Source organism: Nothoprocta perdicaria, unplaced genomic scaffold (genome assembly GCF_003342845.1).
Source record: "Nothoprocta perdicaria isolate Ctin4 unplaced genomic scaffold, notPer1 scaffold_117, whole genome shotgun sequence".
Lineage (NCBI taxonomy): Eukaryota > Metazoa > Chordata > Aves > Tinamiformes > Tinamidae > Nothoprocta > Nothoprocta perdicaria.
Window position 1 is genome coordinate 1,283,866 of NW_020454283.1, and position 22,049 is coordinate 1,305,914.

Genomic DNA, 22,049 nt, shown 5'->3' on the forward strand with positions numbered 1-22,049 from the left:
GGACACGGGRCGAATCCTTAGCATTCAGGCACGGAGACACAGCCGGGGTGGGTCGTGCGGTTGGCGCCGTGCTCGTCCCACCGGCCGCGTCCCCATCCCCAAACATCGGGGTGCATCGACCCCGCTTGGGCACGTGCTCCCTTGTCGTGTGTTCCCCATCCCTTCTACAGCTTCACCCCGTGCTGGAGCGCTCGCATCCAGACACCGGGACGTGCCGAGGGGGCAGCCAGCTGTGAAGCACCTCTCGGGGCTCCCTTTTCCCGTTGTSCCCCTAGACACTCGCACACGCTCTCTGCGCTCCCGGAGCAGCAGCTTCATTACCAGTATTATTTTCAAGTTGTAAAGTCCATCATGGACATTACCTCAATCTGTGGCTTGGTTACAGCTGGCCAGTTCGGTACCAGTGTATATATGAAAAAAAAAAAAGAAAGAATTACCCAAACCTTTATCTCCCAGGGCCCCCACGCTAATGCTTTGCTGAGCACTGCAGTCCCCAGCTGAGCTGTAAATGACTTTTTCATTTTCCTAGGCCTGCTACCTGGTCTGTTTGGTATTCAGGGGCACCCCACCAACAGGCGCTATCATTCTGCTTGGGCCGAATTACTTGATTAAAACGCATATCAGCGGCTACGTGCTTCGTTTTTCTGCCGCGGCTCCGCACCCGAGCTCTGGACTGCGTTGAACGGCGGCGCGGCGGCGCCCGTGCTGCCGGGGCGGGAGCTCCAAGGGGCAGGGAAAAGCCGAGCTTTACTGTGCGTGCTCTATGGCCAGCTGGGTTTTGTGCCCGGGAACGTGCGTGGACRGGGGAGGCAGAGCGGGAGGAATGGGAGCAACTCGGTCCCCCTTGCAGCCCTGCAGCGGGGTGGGTTTGGAGGTGCACGGGGGCTCCTCCTGCAAAGGGGAGCTCGTGCTCAGCGCTCTCGGGCTGGCCCACATGGGCACGCACCTTCCCAGCCCTCTCTTGAGCTCATTCACCACTCCGCAGGGAATGGGCAGTTCTGCCTTGCTCCTTTCCCTGTACAAATGCCAGCAGCAGGGAACTGGTCATCCGGCACGGCCGCATCCCCTGGGCCGAGCTGGATGTCCACCCATTTAGTCCCGGGAGTTTGAGGCTGGGGAATTGTTTTGTTGGCAGGAGCATGGAAAATCTGCTGCTTGCCACAATATTTTGGGTGCCAGCAATGGGGTAGCTACACGGGCAAACGGAGAGGAAAAAAACGAATGAGAAAATAACAGGCACCACGGATGCACACTCTGTTTATGAGCCCCTGTGAGCAGACTGCAATAAGAGGGCTCAAAACCAGAGCAGGAACGAGGAGAATAAGTGTGGCTGTATTGGTATATTGGATATACCTATTTCGACTTCCCATTATTTCAGATCCACGTGCCAAAGTGGCAATCAGGAGCCATTTCCATCTGTTGATGCCCATACCAGGGCTCYGGTTATTAAGGCAAAGCCCAGGCAGCAAAGGCAGCGAGGTGGCAGGCGCCGCGCGTCCTTGCCAAGGCCACTGAGAAGCCCATTAGCTGGCTCAGCACAGCACGGGTTTCAGGGACGGATGGGACCTGGGCAATGTGTGGGTCCCGGGGTGGCTCTGGGACCGCATGGGGCTGGAGAGCCCCGAAGAAGAGGGGACCCCGKTGCAGCGCACGTGGGGCTGGTGCTGGGCTCCACAAGGAGCCCCAGGTGCTATCGAAGCCCCTGGTGCTCTTGGTGCCACATGTGCTGGGGTGCAAGGGGGAGGCTCCGCGCGGAGCCGCTCTCTCCTCCCTCCAGCTCAYGTAATTTTTGGGATGGAGCAGCTGGAAGCAAGAGAGCAACGGAGGGGAAACGAGCTGCAGCGCAGAGGGTGACAAAGAGGCGAGCGGTTGGAAGCGGGGGACACGCGGCGCCCCTTTCCCCTCCGACAAAATCCGCTCCCCGCTTTAATGAATGCGTTTTCATGCCTGATCCCGGCTGCCAATCCTCGCAGGCAGCACCGAGGTGCTTCAAGACAAGGCGGCAGGTCCTTGTGGAGCATCAAGGGCTCAGCCGGAGCCTGGAGGGTCTTGTTGGGGCCGATTCCACCTAATCCTGTTGATTAATTTAACTCCAGGGCTAAGAGGCTCCCAGCAGCAGTGAATGGAGATGGGGAGGAGAAAGGCAGAGGGAGAGGAAGGGAGGTGGGAGAGAAGGGGCTGGGGAGAGGGAGGACAAATCCAGACCATAATTACTAAAGGGTTTTCTCCTTCCTTTCCTCATCCCTCCTCCATTTCTGTCCCTCTCGAGCCCCTCCGGAGGGTTCTGCCCACCTTGTGCTATTTGCACATGCAGTTCCTGCCCTGTTGTGCTGGAGGCTGCGTAAACTGTGGGTTTCTCCRCAGTGCTCTCATGAGGAGAGGCTCAAACTGTACAGTTTGGGGATATTTACCCCCCAAAAATGTCCTGTGTTTGTGTTAACACACGAGATTTGTGTTAACCCTGGCTGATGCCCAGGGGGAATGTGCCAGGCCAGTTTGAGCCTCTAGGAAAAGCTGAAGTGGCCCCAGCACCTAAGGCTCAACCAGGACCCCGTGGCCAGAGCAGCCCCTGCTCGTGCCTGGGTGTCCCCTGCATGGGGTGTCCCCTAGGCCCCCGCAGCCCAGTGGGTGTCTTGTGGACCCCAACAGGATCCCTGTGCTGCACAAAGCAGCTTTCCCCACCTCCTTCCCCCTCCTTAGGTTGTGTCCGCAAGGATGAGGCCAAGGGAAGAAGCCACGGGCTTGCCTCGCAAGGGAATTTCCTTAGGTCATTCCTGCACCTTTATAAACCTGGGCTTGCCTCGCAAGGGAATTTCCTTAGGTCATTCCCGCACCTTTATAAACCTGGGCTTGCCTCGCAAGGGAATTTCCTTAGGTCATTCCCGCACCTTTATAAACCTGGGCTTGCCTCGCAAGGAAATCTCCTTAGGTCATTCCCGCACCTTTATAAACCTCTCCATCGCAGCAGAGCTTCACGGGGCAGGGTCCAGCTGCTCAGGCATGGAGAGGACCTGTTAGATGGAGGGCAGCTGTAGGCAGAGCCGGTCCCCCGGCGCTGCAGGACACGTTAAATAACAAGCTCAGCCGCCCTCGCTCTCGGCCAAGAGCCCGTCTGCATCATTTAATAAATCTGGGGCTGACAGCAGCAGCTGCGCGGGGCTAAGAGCAGCTGGTTGCAGCCGTGCCCTGGGATTTTCCTCGCTCCCTTGGCTTCGTCTTTGTGGTGTCCGGGCCTCCGCTTGGCACGCGGTTCCGCRGCTCCTTTTCCCAGCTCGGCTCCCGACTCCCAGGGCGAGCGGAGGTGGGTCCTTGTGCCGCCCCGGCCGCGCTCCTGCCACTCGGAATGGGAGGGAATGCCGGTGGGGAGCGCTTGGGAAGGCGCCGCTGCCGTGTTCAAGCCGTGGCCGTGCTGCTGTGAACGGGAATGTGCTGCTACTTGTGGCATCCCCATCCTCTCCCCCGCGTCCTGCCGTCGGCCCTTCGTGATGGTTTTGGGGGCAGCTTGGTAGTTTTTCTTCCAGATTTGCACTGCATCAAGAGGAGCAAAGGGGGCAGCGATTGGGGATGGGTGGGGATGGACCCGACCGCCGCGGTGCGGAGCTCCTGGTCTGGAGGAGCCCRGGCTGCTGCATGCACAGGGGTGGTACCCGCTCGCATGTAAGGCCTGTTGTGGGGAAGAAATCACACACTAATTAATGAATTTAGCGCGTTTTGCTTCCCCTTCCTCTCCTGCACCTTTCTCCTCCTAGACCTGGGCTCACCTCAGTCCCCATGGACATTTCTGCAGAAGATACTGGTTAAACCGAGCAGAACCAGTGACTTGGCTTAGTGACCTGGGTGCTGCAGGCTTCCAGATGTGCTTTGGCACACGATGGTGTTTCCGAGTCCAGATGTGCTCCTACCTGGCCCGTATCATCTGGAACCCAGATGTGCGAGGCGGCTATTCTAGAGTACAGATGTTCCTTTCCTATCAGACCTACCCCTGATAAATACAAGTAAGCAGAAAGCTAGTTTAGTCCCTGGTTTAGTCCCAGGTTTTTCCTATGGACTATCCACATGTGGGGCAGGTGCTGCTCCAGGGAGAGGCAGAGGCCATGGCAAGGGAAGGCAGAGGATGTCGGTGCCCCCTTAGGCCTTGGCAAAGGACATCCCTGGCATCTCAGTGCCCTTGGCCTTCTGCAAAGCTCCTGCTGAAACCTGGGAGGGATGAGTCGGGGAGAAGAGGAGCTGTATCCTGYGGCAGTCCAGGCCAGGGTGAAGCTGAGGACGTGGGGAAACATCTTCCCCTGCTGCCAAAGTTGCTAATATTTAGTTTTTTTCAAGGGTAGTTAAGAATTGATAACTCAAAGAGCGGTGCTGCAGAGTGCCAGGGGGGTGTTAGCATGCACGGCTCAAACCGTCTTGCCTTAGACTTCTCACATCTACAGCTTTTCAGCACCTAATCACCTTTGCTGAACACCTTCTCAGCATCTAATTTTCACCGGTCCCACATTGCGAAGCCCAGAGTCGTTTCGAGCAAAACTGGAAATGTCTTGAAACAGGAAATGTCAGCAGCTGTGGGTTTTTTCGCCTAGAACATGTTGAACAGTGGACCTTGTTCAACCCCTTTCCTGCAAACGATTCCCATTTTGCTCGATTGTCTTTTYCCAGCACGAAGGAAGCCCGGCACCCTAGCTGGAGTAGTAGTTTTGATGGCTGCGGTCAGTGTGGAACTGAGATGAATGTCCCRGGTTGTGTCCCCCCGTTAAGAGCTTTCCCCCCGCAGGGCTTCTCAGCCCCACAAGCCTCCCTTGACGTTCCTTTGCCACGCCAGGTAACCGGCTGGACGAAGGCTCCGACGTCGAGTCCGAGCCCGACCTGCCTTTGAAGCGCAAGCAGCGCCGCAGCCGAACCACCTTCACGGCCGAGCAGCTGGAGGAGCTGGAGAAGGCCTTCGAGAGGACCCACTACCCCGACATCTACACCCGCGAGGAGCTGGCGCAGAGGACCAAGCTCACCGAGGCCCGCGTGCAGGTGAGGAGCCGCTGCCGGCGCCCATGCGCACCTGCCTCCTCCCGGGAGCCGCATTCCCGGGATCCCGGAGGTGCCTCGTGTCTCCGTGGATGTGTCCTATTGATTTGGCCCCTTACGGAGGTGCCACCTGGAAGGTTTCCATGGCCAGGATTGGGACCAAGCTGTGGCTGGCTTGGCGGGATATTTAGCTCCGTTGTTGGCTTGGAGGAAATTTCCCCCTGTGCCTAGGAGGAAGCAGTGTGTGTGCACGCTCGGATCTGGCGTTTTAGCAGAAATCCTACCGTTTACCAGCTTTCCCCGGGGGAGCAGATCATATTTTGCAAAGTTTGCAAGTTGCATGCGCGAATTTTCATCAAGCGTTCCTTTTCTTCCCAATCTGCAGCGCAGGGAGAGGGCGCGAGGGGGGAGAGATGAGCAGGGGAGGAGCAGGAAGGGAGGGCTTGGAGCAGGGGGACTCTGACATGGACACGATTAATAGCCCTTGTGGGAACTGCACACAGAGACCCTTATGTCTTCCAGATAAAGGCTGGGTCAGCAGTGTGTGCAAACACGCAGAGGGATCAGGAGTGTGAACAGATCGGGGGGTATAATAGAGTCCCTTGGGGAAAGGCAAGGCAAGGGGGGAGGGCCTGGGGATGGCGCGGGGTTAGAGCAGTGAAATGGAGACCCCAGCAGTCCGTCCTCCGTGTGGCCGGGGCTATTGGGTTTCAGCGCCGGGGGCTCCGCATCTCGCCCGCAGCTGGATTGCGGGTGCTGAGAGGGGAGGCGGAGAGGAGCCTGGCGCTCCTGCTGGAGAACCRGCCCCGTCACCAGCAAAAGAGGCTTTTTGTGGGGCAAAAGTGGCTTTTTGTGGGGCAAACGGGGCTTTTTCTCGTGCAGGAGAATGCGCTTGGGCTCCCTGGGGAACCCAAAGCGCCAGAGGTTGGGCTGCTTCCCAGGCAGCCTGGGCATGGATGTGTCCCCGGCTCAGGACATCTCCCGCTTTCCCAAGGAGGTGTCAAGCCCCTCATATCACTGCAGCATCTACCTCGTCTTCTCCCTCCCACTTTCTCTTGGAACGGGCGGATTTAGGTGATTAGGCCAGCAAAGGTTGGGCTGTGGAAATCCGCCCGCTTCTGTTCTGCGTGTTCCGCTTCCCATTGCTCCTGCTTATGTAGACAGGCGCTAATGGGGAAAATAGAGGCGTTTCTGTCGAAACAAGACTTTAAAAAGGCATTTTAAGGGAGAACGGGGTTTAAGCAGCACCTCTCTATGGCGCAACCTGCACCGCGTGAGCCCTGATAAGGGTATGAAGGGGAGAAGGCAGAGCCTGGGTCCRGCTTTTCCAGCCTGACCTCACCAGGACAAGGCTGGGAGAAGGGAGGGAGGTGGAAAGAAGAAGGAAAGGACAAGCTAAATAAAATAAATAAATAAAGGGACCCTTTCCCCCAGCTCAAGCTGTGATCTCTGCAGCCCTCCCCTTGCTCCCAGGCAGCTTGCAGGGAGGCTCCTGCCAGGGCTCTAGGAGCAGCTGTTCTCCGCGGCACATTCCTGATGGATTTCTCATTCCAACATCCTGGCAGGCTCCGCTTCTTCCCACCACTTTTAAGCCCGCCGCCCCTTGTAAAATTTTCTGGATATCAGAGCAGATCCTTTTACTGGCTCTCGGGACCTACAAACATTAGTCAATCAAGCCCTTGAGATGGAGGGAAAAAAGCCCCACGCGCCCACGAGAGCACRGGCACACATGGACCCCAGGCAGGGAATCTCCTGCCCCCTCAGGGTTTATTCCCGTCTCTAAAGAGTTTTTGGCCAAAAGGGAGGTTTTTTGATTAAAGATGCTCTTGTAACAGCAGGGCCAGCTGAGAGCGGGATTGCTGGGTGCTAAGGACCATGTGAAGATGAAGATCTACTTGAGCACAAGCTGTGTCCCCTAAAACTTTTGTTAATACATGAAAGGAGGAGAAGTAGGGGGCGAAAAGGCTGTGGGAGATATTTTGTGATCCCCAGTTGCAAGAAAGACCAAGACTCCTGGTGCTTGGTCACTGTGTCCTCCATCACCTGGACCTTGGTGGCTCCTGTGTCTAGCAGTCTAGTAGTCGCAGCCCTGATGCTGCCCCCGGCCCTAATTAATGTATCGCCCATTAAAACCTATCCCCACCCTTGAGTCCTGTTGAGCTGAGCAGCATAAAGCACGAGAGGAAAGACCAGGCCGTCCCTTTGCTCCTTTCTCACCCTCCTCTCCTTTGCTTTGCCCGAGGGAAGGTGATTGAACCCATCTCTCATTCCCTCTGCGACCCCCAGGAGAAAAGCCGGGAGCTCTGGGAATCTTCCCGCGGGCCTCGACTGCCTCCCGCTCCCGCAGCTGTCCGGATAAGTGGGAGTTTGACAGCTAAGAAAACTCACAGGCTGAACAACGAGCCCGGGGGGGACCCAGTTTCAAGCTCTAGTTCCTCGTGTGCTAGAAAGGTGACTACAGGGTGACCAGTATGTTGGCATGGTCAACATGCTGGTGGGGTGAGAGCCGCAGAATTCCTGCACTTGGGATCCGAGCGCCTCAGAGGGACACGATGTGTGACACTAACCCCACAGGCAGCGTAGCGGGGGACAAGAGTGATGGGGACCCCCACGGGATCCCGTCAYGGTACTGGGACCCGGGCCAATGGGTGGAAATTCCCACGGACTCCGCTTGGGAGGCGACGGTTCCTGGGGAGCACCGACTCGGATGGGGGTGCTCAGGAGCGGGGCTGGGTGTGAACGGAGATGATCTGCAACCAAATAGTTGAATTGGCCGCCCAGCCTTGCGTGCCTAGCCCAGGAGCCCTGGGATCATGCTTCAGATTAGAACAAATTCCAACTTTAGGGATTTTCGTGGCCAAAAAGTAGCCACAAACCTTCACTGTAGTGGGATAGGAGAAGGCGGTTGCTTCTCATCCTGCTAATGCATGGTCCTCTTTGCCTGGCTCTATATCACGCGTGCTACATATATAATACATGCTGGGGTCCCATGCTGAAGAAGAGCTGAGGCAGAGGAGAAAGCAATCAAAACACTAAAAAGCAGCATTCTTGCTCTGCAAGAATTTTCAAGATTTTAGGGAAAAAAATCCATCTTTAGTTTGGACTCAATCGGTCCAGTTTGGACTTTTTACAAAGAGTAGATCAACAGCTGAGCAATTCACTTAGCAATTTTAACAGAAGTCCCGCCTTTGGTCTTCAGTTTATTTTGTTTTTACCTCAGTTTTTGCAACTGTTTGATGCTGACAATGTCCAAACGTTGTTTATTAAAAAAAAAAAAAATCCCCAAAGTAAATGCGAAGCGAAATTTGATGGTTTGAGTTGGATGAAATCAGTGTGTGAGATAAAGGAGAGCAAGTGCTCAGATTGCCCTGGGGTCATCCTCGCAAGCCCGAGCCGCWTAGAAATTTGCACACCGAGGAAAATATCTTTCCCACGTCGACCCCGGTGCCCACGCGGGCAGCCCGTCTCTGCCCGTCCTGCCGCTCCCATGAGTCACATTTGATGCCTTCCCAAGTATGAGCTCAAGAAGCTTTCCCAGGAARGGGCTGGGAGCGCTTCCCAAAGCAACGCGGCGGTTTCTGCTTGCGAGCGTGACGGGCGGGTGATCCCCAGGATTGGATCCCGCACGGATTGGGCAGCGCYGGGCGCCCGCCATGCCGCCGCCGATCCGCAGGAAATTCCATGCCCCAGAGAAACTCAAATTTCGATAACAAAATTAAACCAGCGAGAAGGAGTCGCAAGYCGGTGCGTTATTGATCAGCTTGATGATTGATACCGCGGTGATCTCTGCCGGGGAGAAAATGGCCATTTCATTTAATAAAGAGGCTCGCAGTGGCTCTGCTGTGGTTTACGCCCCGTTTCAGGAGAGCAGCCCTGCTCCCGATGCTGCCCGGGAAGCTTGGGAGCGCTCCCGGGGCTCCGGCGCTTCGAGACCTTTCCAAACCGGCTCTTCCAAGGCAACCCCTTGCCCTTAAGGGCCAGTGGAAAAATCCAATATAAAAAAGTGCAGTAAATCTGCAGGTATCCCGGCTTTGGGGGCAGGTCTTGCCTTACGTGGCCAAAGAGCAGTTTTAGAAGTTGCAGTGCGTCCCGTCCGACACATCCRACGGGAACAGAGACAAGCTCCAGGCTTTGCCGACGGGAACAGAGACAAGCTCCAGGCTTTGCTGCCTAATYGGAGCAGACCTGCTTGTTTTGGGTCTGTGCAGCAGGGAATCCGTATGAAATACCAGGCATAGCCTGTGTCAGAGAAATACTCTTGCAAACTTGCTAGCTGCTGCAGCAGCACAGATGGAGGAATCCATTCAGGCTGGTAAAACATGACATATATTGAATTTTGCATAAAACTGAGTTTGGTTGAGATCCAGAGAAGTAAGTTTATTCTTCTGTGTTTTGAGGTTGGGTTTTTGGTTTTTTTTTTTTTTTTTGGCTTTTTTTGTCCCCTTCTCCCTCAACTTTCGTCTGTTCTTAGTCTGCGTAGCACGGAGAGAGCAGCCTGGCCAGCCTTATGGTCACCGAGTTGGAAGAGGGAGCCCCTAAACAACACGCTCATGATTTGATGCCCTCGCGGGAGGGAGGACCCAGAGGCCAAAGCAATGAACCCGCTGCCGCTGCCGCCGGCCTGCGGGGAAGCCAGGGAAGTCGCCCTGATTTATAGCCCCGCAGCGCCCGGGCCATTGTGCCCAAAACAAACAGGGCCTCCAAGAGGCTTTCTGGGCAGAGCCTCCCTCCCCAAACCTGCTGCTCCCCAAGGCGGGACGGAGCCCATTCTGGCACGTTTTGCTTGGGCACCCTCGCTTGCATGGCCAGGTTGCCCACCCAGCTTGCCAGGTTGCCCACCCAGCTCAGGAGGCCTCCTCTTTACCGGGCTACCCATTAAACAGATTGCCTGACAATAAAAAAAGTCCTTATCCCAACGAAGCGCTGGGTTTGCCAGGACATTTTAATCTTTTCTCCATTCCCCACAGCGTTTAAGCTGGGTTTAAGGGGTCGAAGCTTATTTTTTTCCCGCGCGCAGAAGGAAATCTTGATGGTGTGAATGGGTGCGGCGCTGGTGTGCGGCGCAAGCCCGCTCTAGCTGCAGGAAATAGCGGCAGGAAAGCTGCTCGCCGGCATCTCCTGCACCTTGCCCAGGTGTGAACATCAAAGCCYGCTCCGGGCTGCTTCCATGCAGCTCTAACACCATTAGGATGGGGCCATCCAAGAAGCAGGTGCTCARGCGGAGAGAAGGCAGCGGTGAATTCATGGCCATGAAGCTCTTTTGAGCTTCCCCGGGTGCCATTCATCCCCAGGCACACAGTTTACAGGGAGATAAATAGAAAAGTAAAATAGAGGGTGGCTTCCTTCTTTTGCATTGTATTTATTTAGCAGAATTTCCTCTGACAACTGAAATAATCACTGAGAAGCAAGCACAGTGCGTCAAATGCTGGAGCTGGAAAATATAACAGCAGCTGTATTTGCAAACAAGCATTCGGTGTCCAGTAGCCRTTTGGTACGGTGCTAATTTTTCTTATTTGCTGAGCATCCAAAGCTCCTTATTGCAGCAAGTGCTAGAGCTGCCTCTCCAGGCAGGGCTGCGTTTGGAGCTGTTGAGCCAAGAGTTCAAATCCCGATGTTTGCAGGATGTCTCCTGCAGGAGCAGCCCGAGCTCCTTCCCTATCTCCTCTTTCCTTGTCTGGAAGATGAGATCCATTCATAGCTATGAGGTGCTGCCATTCTAACAAACACCTAAATGCTATGCTGGACCATTGGTAGAGCAAGTGGTTGCAACATGATTCATTTTCGGGTTGTTGACTTACAGGTATGCGAGCAAGGGCAGTTCTGCAGGGAAAGGTGCTTTCTTTTATTCGGCCTCCCTTATTTTCTTCTTTGAAATCTCCTTTTCCAGATTGGCAACCAAAGGTTAGAAGCAGCAAGGTAACCAATGCGATATTTCCCTGTCAGCAATAGCTTGTTAAAATAGCTGGCAGGAAAATCCAGCACCAGCAACTGCTTTTAAACTCTTTGACAAACAGTTATAAAYGGCTCACACCTTCAGGAACCGGGATATACCAAGAGAAACACGGGCTAAATTCACTGCATAATCTCGTTTGTGAAGAGCCGCGTGTTCTGCCCTCCTAACCTTGACCATTTATCTTAACCGTGTCCCAGTGTTTTCAGCCTCGATGCAAAGTGTCAGTAGATGCGGCCGTGTCCTTACGTGCACAGTAGAATCTGTGCATGGCCGTGGGCTGTTTCCACGCTCTGCAAGGAGTTATCTCGGCGGCTCCTTGCCCTCCCACTGCTGCTGGAGCCCCAGTCTTGCCCTCTGTGAGATGCACGATCCTGCCCGAACGCCCAACGTCTGCAAGAGCACTGCCCTGCTTCTGCGCACCCTTCGGGGACCCCTCCTCCAGGAGAGCAGCAGCTCAGGCGTCTTCTCCAATTTTAGTGGGTTTTGTGTCCGTGTGGTTCTTTTGCACCTGGTTTCTGCGATCCTCGGGCCTGTGAAAGCAAACACATGTTGCGTCTCTTCCATTCTGCTGGAGAGTGAGGCATGACTTGGCTCTTCCATCCCTGTTTTCGTTTATGAGCTCATTTATCCCATCCATCTTCCTCCAACATCAAGTCCTGATTAGGCCGAGCAGGAACACACCAGGCTTTCTTTCCCACAGGAGGCTCTTTTTGACCTTCCTTTCCTCTCCTTGTCTGACAAATTGTGGGAGCTGACCCAGATCTGGATAATTCAGTCCAGCCCCGGCCCGGCAGGCAGCTGGCTCCACCGCTCCGCTCCTGGGCTGCTCTGCAGGTTGGGAACAAGTRGCCGGCACGTCGTGGCCGCGCCACGGCGGGCGGTTGCGTTGGGTGGGAACGGGCGCCAACCCTCGTGCCCAAGCCCCGACCCGCTCCGGGTGTCCTCGTGGGCTCCTTGGGAGCCGCCTGGTCTTCCAGGCAGCTTGAGGAGGTTTGTGGAGCCTCCCTGTGCCGCCTCTGAGGAAGATGATGCAGGCTTCATCATCTTGCCTTAAGGAACCCCTTAGGATGAAGAGGAGGTGTGGGGTAACGTTGGCACCATTGCTTGTCCTTGGAGGACAGCGCTTCATCGCAGGGTCCCCCTGCTGTGCCCGGCCCCGCCAGCGGCTTCCTTGGCCACCCTTCTCCCAAGCGGCCACCCAAGCGTCATTCCCAGGAGCCGAGCCCGGCGATGCCGTGCCGGGAGCCTGCGGCAGAGCGGAGCGGCGCTCCAGAACCTTCCTCTTCCTCACCCCCTTCCCCGCGCCCGCTGGGCTCAGCAGCTGTAGCCTTCACCCCGGGCTTAACGTGCTGTAACAGGATCCTCTGGCAGGGGGAATCTTTAGTGGCTGATAAAACCTTAACTGTTGGGAAATGAAAGCAGGTTCCCTTTGAAGTGCGCYTCGCATTACAGTTGGATGCTCTAGCCTCTATATTTCAACTACCAATAAAATGATTTATAAGCATAAAGGCCTGAGCCACCTTTAAGGCAGGGAAAGGGAAGGAACTGCTAACGTCATTAGCTGGAATATGTCTTTTTTTTTCTTTTTTTTTTTTTCTCTGTGGGTTATAAATAAGGGGCAGAATCATCCAGTCTGGGCCATGAAGTGGCCCTTCCTCTGCAACGGCCGATAAATCCTGTAAAATTCTTTGTGGAAGGTGTCGGTGTGTTCGCGGTTGGACCCTCCAACCAGTCTGGTGCACCTGGAGGAGAAGTGGGAAGCGGCTTTCTTGCCTTGTGGAGAATCCGCAGCCCTGGAAATGAACATCCCTGGAGAACGGGAGGCAGCGACTCGCACGGCTGGAGCGGCCGGCTCCGCCGCGCTGCAGAACCCGCCGGCCTCTCCTTCCTTCTCCTTGAAACACAGAAGCCTCAGGACCCTCCACATGAGCATGGGGACAAAAGAAGGGAAAACCTGGAGAAGTAGAGTTTGGGAAGGCCAGGGCGGGAGATCAGAGACTTCTAGCCGTGTTTGCACTTTAGAATGACAAAGCAAAGACATACGTGCCCAACGGGCGCGGGGAGACCCCCGCTCCGCGAGGGGCTCTTGCTGGAGAAACCTGTCCCGCGCTCGGCCAGCTCGCTCCACATGTTTCCTCTAAACTTCTAATCCGGAGTGGATTTGCCCGCATCTGGCTCTTCGTTCTAAGAAGGCACTTTCCCACCCTCTCTARCGTCAGAGCTGGGTCAGAATTCACTGCAGCGCCTTTTACTTCTTTCTCAGAGGCCAAATTCTCCTTGCTTCCCGATTCCTGGGCTCATAACTGCTTGGTTGCATTTCCCCCTCGGGTTATTTTAATTTTATATGCTCTTCTCAGCTCCGAGGCCTTCTTTTGGCAGTGGAGGCTGCTCCAACCAGCGACTAGGTCTTTTTTTCCCCTGGAGATTGTACCTCTCCTTACGTTCCCATCTGGTGAATAGACCCGGTCTGAAGGTTTTCATGTCCTTCTTAGCTTGTGAAGTGGAAGCAAATGAGGTAAAAGGAGCCCGTTTCATTAAAGAACAGGAATTATCCCTATGTGTGTAAGTGAAACAGGGGGCAAGGACAGGACCATCCTCGGTGTGACTGGGGAAACAAGGGGTTAAGGTTAGTTATTCATCTGTGTCACTTGCTGCTCCTACAAACCATGCCATGGCCTGGACCCCATGCTGGGCAGCGTAAAGAAATTGCTGAAGGGTTCAGCCCTCCATTTCATTCATTTCTCTCCTTACTCTGGCCCAGATTTCCGTCGCGGTCCTTGAGTTTTGGTGCCAGCAGCGGACGCAGAGCCTGACCTGCCGGACGCTGTTGGTCGGCGCRGATCGGATGGACGCTGACCTGTTTCTGCCAGGCTTTTTGGAGGGTGCTAAAAGGTCGCGCTGCTCTCGCTAGGAGCCCTATGGAATAGGAGCAGCTCTGGCAAGCGAAGCTGTTGGACGCGACGTCTGCGCTCGGTGCGTTCCAGGGAGGCTCCTTTAGACCAGCTCTGGTCCCGCAGACCCARCGGGTGCACTGGGTGCCCACTCTTTCAGGTGCATTGAACCTGTTTGGACAACATTTTATTCGTTTTTGCTGCGCGAGGAGGTGAATAACAGTGTGACGGGAAGGATTGCCCAGGGCCTGAGCCTTCCTCGCCTTTGTAGGCATCATCAGGAGGTCACGCATCGYGGATCTGGGCAGCTTTGAACCTGCTGAGATCCCACGGGCCAAGGAACCCCAAGGTCTCGGTGCAAGCAGGTTGCAAACAGGTTGCCTCGTCACCTCGGGTGAATTGAGGCAACGGCGCAGACCGAGGCGCAGAGGAGCAAAGAAAGGAGGAGACGAAGAAGTGACCGTGCACAGGGCACTCGGCGGAAAGGCTGGAGCGAGACTTGAGCTCTTGGACATATCTGAAAAGAGATGAGGGTCAGAGCCATCCCCACCGGGTTTAGGGAAGAGAGTTTTGTTTAGGTTCACAAGACCTGGAGACTCTCAGGACTGCAGTGCCTCAAACCCTTGTAACCCCAGCTTCTGATCTGTTGTTGAGCAGCTTGGAAGGCCCATGTAGGATTTTTTTTTTCTCCTGAATGCTTTACACTCTTGATTTTTGCTCCATTTCTTTTTTTTCTTGTTGCTGTGAAATTTAATCATGTTTTCTAGCCCTTTAGGCCTCACAAAGTCCAGCAGCTGCATTCTCATCTGGCTTGAAAGCTTATCCGCATACTTCTCAACCCCAAACAGGAATCGGTCCTGAGAGCCTCTCTGATTAAATAAAGTAAACCAAGCCCAAGAGACAGCTTGAGAACCCCTTCCCACTCTCCAGAAGGGAGATTGCCCAGGATAAAACCCATCAGGGCAGACAAAAGCATTTAGCAAAATCGCTCCTCAACTCTCCCAGGTAAACCAGTAGTGTAGGAAACATGAGCCCAGCTTTGCACATGCATTAATACTAGGTTTGTTTTAATGCACGGAGATTTAAATTGGCTGCAGTGCAGCGCTAGCACACACCGCACTGCCTCTTGCAAGGAGAGCATGTCTTAGCATACAGACAGCAGTGATTTGCTGCGGCGCAGAGAAGCTAAGAAAACCCCTGTATTCCCTCCGGTCTGGTTCTATCTATTTAGCTTGTCTAACACAGAAACCATGATGCTAATCTATCTATTTATCCCTCCTAACAGGGCAGCCGTGGCGCTATGATGGTGCTTAATCCTTCAGCATAATTCACATAGTTGTCAGATAACAAGGCGGAATGGCCAGGTGGTAGCAATACATCTCCTTGGAATGGACTCTCTTGGAATACACAAGCTACATTATTCCTCCTCCTCGCACCCTGCTGCCAATAGGCGCCTTCCCACATCCTTAATCATATCCGAATTTTTCATAATATTCAGGCATGGATTTTCATCTATGCCTGGCTGATAAGGGAGCAGTTATAGCAAGAGGAAACTGAAGAAGAGATTAACGCTGCCAARGTCACGCAGTGACTTGAACCTTCTTTTGGCCAGCGCTCTTCTCCCTCGGACATTCTCTTTTTCGCCTCCTCTCTCTGTGTTTCCCATCTCTTCCTCTGACTTTTAACACCTCAGCTACCCAGCTGAGCTGGGTCGGGAATTTGCAGTGACCACATGGGCTCTGGGATGCTCACAGGGACCACATGGGCTCTGGAAAGCTCACAGTGACCACACGGGCTCTGGGATGCTCACAGTGACCACACGGGCTCTGGGATGCTCACAGTGATCACACGGGCTCTGGGATGCTCACAGGGACCACATGGGCTCCAGGATGCTCACAGTGACCACATGAGCTCTGGGATGCTCACAGTGACCACATGAGCTCACGGGAGCTTGCAGTGACCACATGAGCTCCGGGATGATTGCACTGACCATATGAGCACCAGGATGCTTGCAGTGACCACACGAGTTCTGGGATCCTCACAAGGGACCACATGAGTTCACAGGAGCTCACAGTGACCACATGAGTTCTGGAATGCTTGTGACCACGTGAGCTCCAGGATGCTCATAGTGACCACACGAGCTCACAGGAGCTCGCAGTGACCACATGGGCTCGGAGATGCTCATAGTGACCACACGAGCTCCAGGAGCCTCACAAGTGACCTCACGAGCTCCAGGATGCTCGCAGTGACCACCCCGTGCTCTTTTCTCTTCCCCACCCCAGGTGTGGTTCAGCAACCGAAGAGCGAGGTGGCGCAAGCAGGCGGGAGCGAACCAGCTCGCGGCTTTCAACCACCTGCTGCCGGGGGGCTTCCCACCCACAGGAATGCCGGCTCTGCCCCCGTACCAGCTGCCGGATTCCACCTACCCCACAACCACCATTTCCCAAGGTGAGCTCCCATTCCCACGCACGGCCCCTCTCCGCCTGCCCCGCATCCTCCCTTTAGCAATTGCTGCGTTAGTTGGGAGGCCAGCTTTAGTCTTGAGTGCGAGGAAACTTCATGGTACCTCCTCTAGAAAGGTGGGAATGCAGTTTGCTCTCTGCCCTGGGGTCCTTTCTGCTGCATCCATGCATCTCARAGCTCGATGCAGCACAAAGGACCCCAGGCAGAGAGCAAACTGCCTCCACTCGCCTTTGGAATGGAGAGCACATCCGTGTGCAATCCAAAGCAAGAGTGACCCAGGCTATCCTGTGTGAGGCACTGAATTCCATACTGGGGCTCCACTGGGAAGCAGTTTGCACCAGTCCCTGCGTTTCCTTTAGGAATAGTTTTCCTGGGAGCAAAGTGTKTTGGAGCTCTGGGACCCGGCTTGGAGCCTAGTGGAGGGGCTGCTGCTCGTTCCCGGTGTCTTTGGCCTCAGCCGCTACAAGAGAATTTACAGCTTCTGTCCGGAGGAAACTGAGAGAAAATCCAGGATATTTCCTGTTTGGCTGCTTGCATATTTTGCAGAGCACATAAACCCCCAACCGGCGTGTTGGTGGTCGCACGGCTTGCAGGGACGCGGGGGGCCGGGGGAGGCGCGGGCRGTGCGCGCTCCGCTCAGCCCCCCGAGCGTCTCCCCCTCTCTTTGCAGACGGGGGGAGCACCGTGCACCGGCCGCAGCCTCTGCCACCCTCCACCATGCACCAGGGGGGCCTGGCCGCGGCCGCCGCCGCCGCCGACAGCGGCTCTGCCTACGGCGCCCGACACGGCTTCTCCAGCTACTCGGACACGTTCATGAACGCCGCCGCTCCGGCCAACCACATGAATCCCGTCAGCAACGGCCTCTCTCCGCAGGTACGTGGCCCGCGGCCGTCCTGCTCCGGAGCCGGGAGCACTCGGCTGCTCCGGAGCCTCCAGGAGCAGGGCCAGCTTCAGCCCGTTGCACTGTGTTGTGGTTAGCAGGGGGTTGTTCCACCAGCTCTGCCTAGGGAAAGCAGTTAGTTGATGTGTTTACCAGCAATGTCTCTGTCCTGACTCCCTGCCGGAGCCCACGTATGCTGTTAGCTCCTATATTCCGGACAGCACGCTGGGACTGCGAGCACTGGGACCTAGAGCACTGGCATGCATCTTTTTAGTCCTTTTTTTTTAAAAAAAATCCATTGGTGGCATGCCCTTTGATTGTCAGTTACTAGTTGATGATATCARGTTTGGTTTTGTTAGTCTTTTTTTCACAGGGTTTTCAGGAGTCTGTGATTTGTGAGTCGCTAGTCTAGAGCTTAGCTGGGTCCAGCTTGGTGAAGCCTGTCTGGGAGGTGACAAGCCCCTACGTGTGCAGATCCCATGGATCCACGTCCCGGCCCCACGGGGCTGCCRGCGCTGGCCAGCCCGCAGCAGCTCCATCCCTATCACCATCCTGCAATAGAAACACTGATTTTCCACCACCTCTTTAGGTAGAGCCCTTAACCTTCCCCTTGGTTTATTTGACATAACCTGTCTTTGAAATACGCGTACGCTTTTAAGTGCAACARGACACATATTGTACAAATCAACAAGGTTTTTTACGGGGTGTCTGTCGGTCTGGAGCGGGTACCAAATGTATTTTGTATTTTGCTTTTGCTCTGTCACTTGTGGAGGAGCGGAGCGGACGAAGGACATCATTGGGGCAGTTGTTTCAGAGGGGCCATCAGCCCCATTTAAGACGGGAAGGGCAAAATAAATGTGAAATTGCGGGGAGAAATTAGCCAGGCAGCTGCAATGAAAAGGCTACGACTGTGTAGAGAGGAGCCGAGTAAATAGGGACATTGGCCAGGTTTATATAGATGTTTAAGGTCCAGTAGCTTGTGGTCTCTCAAGTGTGAAAGCAAAGCATGGAGCAAAGCAAGCATGGAGTGTCAATGGATTGAGGGAAATTCTGCAGCTTCTCTGCAAGGGGATAAACCCCCCTCGTGGCTTAGAGTGATCTGGGGATAGAAAACGCCAACACATTCCTGGCGTGGGGCTCAATATCCCCTCTGCGCGCGTGGTTTGCCAGGGAATAGGGAGATGTGCGGGAGGCGAGCGCGTGCGGAGGAATTCGAAGGCCGAGAGGTTGGATATTCCRGGGCACGTGATTAATTCCCATTATCGCCGCGCGATTCGGCGCCGCGGAGCCAGCCGTGGCGGGATCCGCTGCCGGAGCATCCCAGTCCGTCAGGCAATTTGCATTCCCGGAGCTTCATCCTCTGCTTAACCAGCCTCGCTCTCCGCGGCAGCAGCTCATTGAGATGGCCAGGCCAATGCTCCTTCCCAGCCTTATCCCTATCCCAAATTACCCTGCCCAGGGCTCGGGCTGCAGGGAGATAGTCCTGAGCCAATAAGCCCTTTGTAGGGGAGAGAGAGGCTACATTATCTCACAGTGCTGAAGAAAAGAGAGCTTTGCGCCCCCGAGAAAGGGAGATTCCCATTTTCCTAATGCTTCACATCGTGCAAAGGCCAAGATACCAGCCGCTAAATTCCTCTATTTCTTTTGTGCCCAGAAAGACCAAGTCGGGTTCTTTGCCGAGTGCTTTGCATTCACCTACGCGGCTGCCTTCCCGCATTTCTAAGCCCTCTGCTGTTCCTAGTGGAAGGATGTGAGAAATAACTCCCAATAGCGGGAATCAGAGCGTGTTCTCTTAATGCCATGTTCTCTTACCCATGGGGAGGGTGGAAGCTGGGTGGTTTGGGGCAGTTTTATTTGTGCATAAGGCAACTATTCTGTGGCGTCATGGATATAACCAAGGCTCCTCCTGTCTCCCTACCTGGTTATCCGTGGGGATAAACTCCAGCCGCAGGGAAGGAGGTCGGAAAACAGCAGCTGGGAGCGCGAAAGGAGGGTGATTTGTGTGAGCTGTGAGCAGGGACTTCTCCAGTTTCCCGCGCAGCAGCAGGGAGCTTCTCGGCCGCGGAGCGCGGGGGCAGCGCCCAGCGCTCGCGATCCGGTTTCCCCGGGATTGGGTGTCCCCGCCGCCTCCCGCCAGACGGCCCCGGTGCTGGCGGCTGAAACCGGAGAGGCGGCCGGCGCGGCACGGCCGTTCCCAGCCCGGGGAATGGGGGTTACGGCGGGCCCGGGTCCCCCCGCACACCCACGCGTTCGTCCCCCCTTGTCCTCCTCGCCCAAAGAGCCGCTTGTCCTCAGCGCCCGGTGCTGCTGAGAACATCCCCCGAGCTCCAGGCGGGAAGGGGCCTCGATTCTGGATGCTTTTGGGGGGAATTTTYTGCTCCCAGCACCTTGGGGCATTTCCCAGCAGTGGCCTGTGCCCCCCTCCCTGCTCCTCCTTTGTTCCCTGGCACTGCCAAGGAGTGAGGTGTGCCGGGAATGGGAATTTCAGCTGCTCCATCCGTCATGGCCAGCCCTTGGCCACGGCTCCGCCTGGGCTCCCTCCCTTCTCCTCCGAGCTCCCCAGGGCTCCRAGAGCCGTCCACATCCTCCGGCCTTGCTGGGAGCAGCGCCCGGAGCCTCCCACTCGCCGTGTGCGACGCTTCGTGCCCCAGCACTCATGTGCCTTGGACAAGGGGTGTCCCTGGTTATCACGATCCTATGGGAGCACAGCGCCATTGGCAAGCTGAGCCAGGGATCAGGATCAAGATGGGGAGCCAGGGATCGGGAGCCAGGGATCGGGATGAGGAGCCAGGGATCAGGAGCCAGAGATTGGGATGGGGATGAGGAGCCAGGGATTGGGGTGAGGAGCCCGGGATCGGGAGCCAGGGATTGGGATTGGGAGCCAGGGATCGGGAGCCAGGGATCGGGATGAGGATGAAGAACCAGGGATCAGGATGAGGAGCCAGGGATTGGGAGCCAGGGATCAAGATCAGGAGCCAGGGATGGGGATGAGGAGCCAGGGATCAGGGTGAGGAGCGAGGAATCGGGATCCAGGGATCGGGATGGGGATGAGAAGCCAGGGATTGAGATGAGGAGCCAGGGATTGGGAGTCAGGGACAGAGATCGAGAGATAGGGATCAGGATGAGGACCCAGGGATTGGTAGCCAGGGATCAGGATGAGGAGCCAGGGATCAGGATGAGGAACCGGGGATTGGGAGCCAGGAATCAGGATGGGGATGAGGAGCCAGGGATTGGGAGCCAGGGATCAGGAGCCAGGGATCGGGATGGGGATGAGGAGCCGGGAATGGGGAGCCAGGGATGGGAACGGGGCTGCGGGGGCAGCAGCAGCCTGTCCAGCCGCTGACTCCCTGCTCGCCGCTGCCTCCCGCCCGGCGCCGCCGCCGGCCAAAGCTCGGCATGGAAACGCAGGCGTGAAGCGAGGCGGAGAGCGAGCAACCGGAGCCGGAGCAACGGTCCTTCCCGGCCCCGGAGCCCCRGCCTCGTGTTTTCCTCACAACACTAGGACAGGAGTGGGCTGAAAACCCCATGTGTTTGTGCTGTGTTGGGGGGCATTTGGCAAATATATCTCAAACATTTCCAAATCAGTCTTTAAAGGCTCATTTGCCGTTTATTTCACAGTRCCCGTTAGCAATGGTTATAACAAGAGCAGGTACCAAGATCGCCCAAGCCGGGTCAAGCTCCACACAGACAGGGAGAACAAGGATTGGATCCATGTGCCTGAAATCCAGATTTTGAGACTCCTCCCCGAGGGGACATCAGGTTTCTGATAACCAGCTCCATATAATGGTCAAGTCCTGATGAGCACCCTCTTGCAAACACCCCATGGCAGAGGACAGTCCAGRAGCTCATAAACGTTGGGGCTGGAAGGCCATGGAGCAGATCCTTGTGCTCCTCATCCCACAGAGCTTGATAAACAGCGAGGACAAGAAGCAAACTGCAGTTATTTATTGCCAGGTAGACCCACCTTCCCCCTGCTTTAATTTGGACCAGCTCATGATCTGGGACTAGCCGTGTGCTGAGCTATGGGGCGCACGATCCGCCCACCTTGCGGTTTTGGCACTGGTGCCTTCCCGTGCGGCGTGCGAACGCATGGAGGTGGTTGTGTTTGGGACTGGGCTCTGGCAACTCCTCCGCTTCCATAACGTGTTATTCCTGAGACCTTTGAGTCTCTGAGCAAACCCGCAGGATCACCCAGAGATTAAGATAATTCCAGAAGCATCGAGAGCCAAGAGAAACTCGTTCACCAGCTCGTATTTGTTGCTTTAATTTTCTCAGAGCTTTCACAGGGTTTTTCTTTTCTAAAAACTCTTGTTCCATAGGCAAAATCGTTCCCAGCGTGCGGGCCGTATGCTCAATCCTGCATTCGCGYGGCCGCACCGGGAGACTGAAGGTTGGAGCTGGGTTTTGCAGCTCCTGGATTTATCACTGGTTCTTGATAGGATTCCTGGAGGGAGGCTGGAAAACACAGGCTGGGCTCCATGTTCGGAGTGCTTTTGGTATTAACACYGCTTGAACAGCAGCACCTTCCCGGGCTCCCTCATTTCTAGGGAGCTCCAATGGGTCTTGGCGCTGTCCGCGTTGCTGCAGGGGCCGGAAGGCGGGATTCCCTCCGTGCCATCCCRGCTGGAGGGCACGGGAAGCGGGAGCAGCCGCCCGGGCGCCTTTCGCTCCGGACGCTCCGGACRCGCCCGATGCCACCGCACAGGCACGGCCGGATCAGGGATGCTGCAAATCCCGCCGGGAACCGGGAACGCGCCGGTCCTGGCAGGCGCGGGAGCGGAGGCAGCCGGGTCCATGTTTCGTGGGACGCAACGTAGCCGGCTCCGGGGACTCAGCCACACGGATCCTTCCC

General features: G+C 55.7%; 1 protein-coding gene across 6 annotated transcripts in view; it reads left to right on the forward strand.

The window, feature by feature from the left end:
* PAX7 (paired box 7) overlaps positions 1-22,049 on the forward strand; it is an 80,448-nt gene that overhangs the window by 33,302 nt on the left and 25,097 nt on the right. For 5 of the 6 annotated variants that reach the window (XM_026053671.1, XM_026053673.1, XM_026053672.1 and 2 more), the window contains exons 5-7: positions 4,814-5,013; positions 16,137-16,302; positions 16,988-17,190. In XM_026053671.1, the coding sequence (XP_025909456.1) occupies positions 4,814-5,013; positions 16,137-16,302; positions 16,988-17,190 (569 nt within the window). Of the gene's footprint in view, positions 1-4,813; positions 5,014-16,136; positions 16,303-16,966; positions 17,191-22,049 lie in introns of all 6 variants that reach the window. The other variant, XM_026053677.1, reaches the window with a different exon arrangement.